The sequence below is a fragment of the Echinops telfairi genome, unplaced genomic scaffold (genome assembly GCF_000313985.2).
Source record: "Echinops telfairi isolate 266 unplaced genomic scaffold, ASM31398v2 ScPeMD7_4225;HRSCAF=4972, whole genome shotgun sequence".
Taxonomy (NCBI): Eukaryota; Metazoa; Chordata; class Mammalia; order Afrosoricida; family Tenrecidae; genus Echinops; species Echinops telfairi.
In genome coordinates, this window is record NW_022108124.1 from 4,956,293 (window position 1) to 4,961,440 (window position 5,148).

At 38.0% G+C, this 5,148-nt stretch overlaps 1 protein-coding gene across 1 annotated transcript in view; it reads right to left on the minus strand.

Annotated features, from left to right (window-relative positions):
• Positions 1–2,049: 2,049 nt before the first annotated feature.
• Positions 2,050–5,148, minus strand: part of KCNMB2 (potassium calcium-activated channel subfamily M regulatory beta subunit 2) — a 367,341-nt gene continuing 364,242 nt past the window's right edge. Inside the window, exon 5 of the mRNA XM_004708595.3 lies at positions 2,050–3,630. Within this exon, the coding sequence (XP_004708652.1) occupies positions 3,346–3,630 (285 nt within the window). The 3' untranslated portion in view covers positions 2,050–3,345. The remainder of the gene's footprint in view (positions 3,631–5,148) is intronic.

The following is a 5,148-nucleotide window of genomic DNA, read 5'->3' on the forward strand; positions in this document are numbered from 1 at the left end:
TAAAGGGGAGAGAAAAAGTGGAAGTTCAGAAGAAATAGTGCTCAATCTTTAATTATACCCTGTCTCTCACCAGGGCAGTTTGAACAACCTTACTGGCTTCAACAGTGCTCAGTTCAGTCTGGGGGTGGTGGGGTGGGGGTTGGCAGGTAACTATGCCAGTAATACAACAAAACATTCCTTTAAAATGGTTTTAGTTCACTTTTCAGTTACTCAGGCTATTTTGCTGACCAACATCTCTCTGCTAATGCCAGTGGAATAATTATAGTGTTCAGGTGCTTCGGTCCCAAAGTGTGATAATAAGCTGTGGTTTGACATGTAGAAACTAATATTTGTTGTATAAATGCCATGTGTAATCGCCATTTTGGTAACTCACAGCAACGAGAGAAGAGTAACATGAGGTGATGCTAAATGTCACATGGTCTACTTAAGGGGAATTGTGTGACTGCTACTCTCACCACCATTATGAGCAGTTGTTTGGCCAGAAGTCCTCTGCAGATTCACATCTTTTTATTCGTGCAATTTGCAAGCAGTCATTACTGTGTTTGCCATTTTCTGTGTTTAAATATAATTACAAACTTGTGGAATCTGAAACCAATATTTTTTTTGGATGAGATTTCAACTTTTGAGGAACTTGAGATTTGGGCAATTGGATGATGAATGTGATTTGGAAGCATCAGTATTTATTTGTTCCACACTGGAGAAGTCATCTTTGCTGAATCATGTGAAAACTAAGAGCTCCCTATTCTGGGAGATGTAAATAAAACATTGGGGACCCTCAAGAATAGGCTCGTGGGATATTGGAACTATAGGCAGGATGGCTGCTTTTGATTCATGGATTAATATGTGCAGGTTCTGATCTGTACTCTGAAGGCTAGAAAATGGTATGTCATCTTCTGACCTTATACCTAGGCTGGAAAGCCAGTGTTAAAAGTTGCCTTAGAAATCAGCTTGCTTTATCTCATCTTATACTCAAAGATATTAAGAGATAATTGAGAAGTCTATGATTACTTGGTCTGTAGGTGTTGAATGGAAGTCCTTTGACTTACAGTTTTTTCTTTTTCGGTTTTTTCCTTTACCACCACTATAATCTCTTCAAATCTTTAGTACCCTCCAGTGTTATCCAGAAAAATCTCAAAGCCATGGAAATGCTTACCATAATACGAAACTCCCAGGCTGGGTATTTTCCTAGGTTTCCATCATTTTAATATCTGTGTAACCTTGGGTAATTTATTTAACATCTCTTTATCTCGATGTTCTCATCTGTAAGATGGGCTAATATTAGTGTCTTCTTCCAGAAATTGCTATAAGCATCACATTAGTTAACATGTGTAAATGCTTTAAATATTATTATTCCAAGATATTTCTCTTTTATTAATTAATATTAGGATTCAAGGAACTATACTTAGCTTCTTTTTGATATCATTATTTTGAAATCTTCAATATTTTTATCTGAAACATCAGTTGGGAAATTTAAATTAAAGATCCAGATTAAAATAAAAACAAAAGAAACCTCTCATCAAATGATTTCATTTACATATGTTTTACCTTTGGATCACTTGAAGGGAAGTCCAAGGGACATTAAAGATTACAAAATTTGAGCTTCATAATCACAAAAATTTCTCTGTTCAGATTTGTGTCCTTAATGTATAGTTGTTATAAGGTTTCATCATATTTTCCAAATGTTCACAGCATTGTATGTGTATATTTATGTGTATATATGTTCATCCATATATATGAAAGACTTACTTTATTTGCAATCTTTTAAGCTATTAAAGATAGTAAGTCATAGATTTTTAGATTTTCATGGCCTGGTTAGCTTAGAATAGAAGTGGTATTCAAACCTTGCTGATTTAGTGTGTGTGTGTGTTTTAATTTTAATTACACATCTGAAGTCCTCATTGCACCCTAGGGATTTATTTGCTTATGAAAAGTCAAACTATGAGTTACAATATTGCAGATTAATTTCCACTTCATCAAACTCATTTTACCATTCACTTCAAAGGTATGATTTGTAAAATTTTGCTATTTCTAAAATAAAAAAAGCCCAAATTTTGATGTTACAAAAATGTACTTAAATATAGATGAGAAAGATATACTTGTGTTTTCTTTTTGGAATTAATATTAAATAAAGCATGGAATATTTCATTTAAAAGAGCCCCTCCCTTCCCCTCTTAAATCACAAAGAAACGGCAATGTGAGCAAAGGGTTCCTTTAAATCTGTTATTCGGTTCCCTTGTTTGTTACAGAAAAAAAAGGTTTACTCGATTTATGAAATATAACAACCAGCAGGGAATTCTAAATAGAAAAATGACACATGAGGAAGAGACAAAGATTCTGAGCACACAGCTTTAGAATCCTGATAGAGTCCAAGGAGAGACTACACATTCTTGAGCTTAAACACAAATGTCCAAAGAGCAATATTCCAACATATTAATTTGTCACAATAGATTTACCCATTTGAAAATAATCCACCGGTTCTGACCAGGAAGTCAGATCTTAATTTCTTCATCTAACCACTGAAATGAAATGCAAAATGCCAAGCAAATGTCTTAGTTAAGTAGACTTTCTGAGATTGTACCCGAGCAGCCACCAATAGTCAGTCAGTTCATAGGCAATAAACTCCTTGTAAATGTCAGCTCCTCACACAGTAGCAGGGTCTTAAATGGAGAAGGGCTCTGGTCATTTTCTGTTTATACCACAGGAAGAGATGATCAAATTGGCTAATGAAAACAGCTTATTTTCTGAGAAACCAGGTAAAAAATCCAACGCCATGAGTACAAAGTGATGAAAGAAAAGTAGCTGTCTGGGTTTCCTCTCCTCCCTTCCTTTTTACAGTGAGATGGTAAAAATACAAGGAAAATGCTCACCACCCTTTAGTTGGGGCATCTCGTCCCTGTACTTGCAATAGGGCTCAGCTTAGGGTACGGAAAAGAATAAACAATTCTTTTTGGCTGTAGCTTTAGTAAACAATGAATGATGAAAAATATTGCAGAAGGGTCTTCAAGAGGTCTGACAACTCAGAAGACCATATCACACGGATGTTGTCTACATTCGTCCACAAAACTAGGCAAGTGAATCACCGAGCCCTATTTCGGCTGAATGGGAGAAGGAAGCACAGAAACAAGAGTATGAAAGCAACCAACCAACCCAACACAGGTCTTTCTTCTGAATAAGAAAGCCATCCTGTTTGCATATACCACAGCTGTTGCATTATTGCTCTACGGATAAGAACATATTGAGGAACTCATAACAGACTGCACACTACAAACTTAAGGTTCTTTGGTGAAGAATGAAAGAAAACAGTATTTGAGCTTTAAATAAAAGTGATCTCGTCCATGTTTGCCTTTATCTGTTGATCCGTTGGATGCGCTCACAGAGCAGGGAGAGGTACTGTGTCAGTTTCACCATGGCCACGATCGCCACCCCCCCTGCCATCATGCAGGTGGGCCAGAAGAGCGAATGGAACAGCACGTTGGAACTGTAGAGTTTCGTTAGGATGACGCTCTTCTGGTTTCCTTCCGGGTCAGAATAGCAGGAGAATTGTTGGTATTTCCTGAAGTTTTCCATGACAACATTCACCAGGGACATGGATTCTTCAAAGTTTTTTCCACACTTAGGTATATAGGAGCACTGTGGAGAATGAAATAAACTGTCACCAGGAGATAGATACTGTGTGTGTGTGTGTGTGTGTGTGTGTGTGTGTGTGTGTGTGTATCTGGAGGCCTCAGAGGTTGACATTATAATCTGTGAAATAATCATGAAAGTTATTTTATTTATACTACATCTGGTGCCCCCAGAAACCCAGAGGAATCATACATTGATTAAACAGTTTAGGCATTTGACCAAGATGTTTTTTTTGGTAGCTGATCCATATATTATTTAATTTAATTAACCATCAAAATCATATGACAAATTTCCATAGGTAGATGTAGTGGGTTTTAACTTTGTTTCTCATTGAACATACTTTTTCATGGAAATAGAGTGTTAGTCAAGCTTTCCGTCTTATGCCTGTTTACCTCTATCGTACAATATTAGGTACCTACACTATCAAAAGCTAACTGTCTTACAGCCCTGCTCAATACCTACCCCCATGAAGTGATCACTAGAGCCAAGGGTGGTGAAGAAGGCAGATGATGCCCTGTCGGGTCTTAAAGGCTTGTCTTCAAACAAACAGGTATCTAAATGAGATGTTGGCTAAGTCCACAAGGAGGAAGCAAACCAGCTTGCGTGGTCCAAGAATTGTAAATAATAAAATCCAAGCACAGAGGAGAGGAGGGAATGGTATCAGAGGTTAAACTGTGAGCACCTGACTTGCAGAAGGCTGTGGAGGACCGTGAAAGCCCCAGATTCACTTGAGGTCCCCCATGCAGTTTAACCCTCTGGCGAATCCATTGTGGCTCTGGGCCAAAGATGGGAAAGTACACAGCAGCTAGATGACTACAATTGTGGTTAGGTCACAATGTGACATCTGGTTATTGATCTTCCTCTTGACCCAGTTTTTTAAAATCAGTTTATGGGGGGTTCGTACAACTCGCATCACAATCCAGACATACATCCATTGTGTCATGCATGTTTGTACATTTGTTGCCATCATAATTCTCAAAACATTTGCTTTCTACTTGAGTCCTTAGTATCAGCTCCTAATTTTTCCCCTCCCTCCCCACTCCCTTCTCCCTCATGAACCCTTGATAATCCATAAACTATTATTTTGTCATGTTTTTACAATTTTTAAATCATTTTATTAGGGGATCATACAACTCTTATCACAATCAGTACATACATCAATTGTATAAAGCACTTTTGTACATTCATTGCCCTCATCATTCTCAAAACATTTGCTCTCCACCCAAGCCCCTGACATCAGCTCCTCATTTTTAACCCTTCTTTCCCACTCCCCCATCCCTCATGAACCCTTGATAATTTACCGATTATTAATTATTCATATCTTGCACTGTCCAATATTTCCCTTTACACACTTTTCTGTTGTCTGTCCCCCAGGGAGGAGAATATATGTAGATCCTTGTAATTCCCCTTTCTACCCCACGCTCCCTCCACCCTCCCAGTATAACCACGCTCAGCACTGGTCCTGAAGGGATCATCTGTCCTGGATTCCCTGTGTTTCCAGTTCCTATCTGTACCAGTGTACAT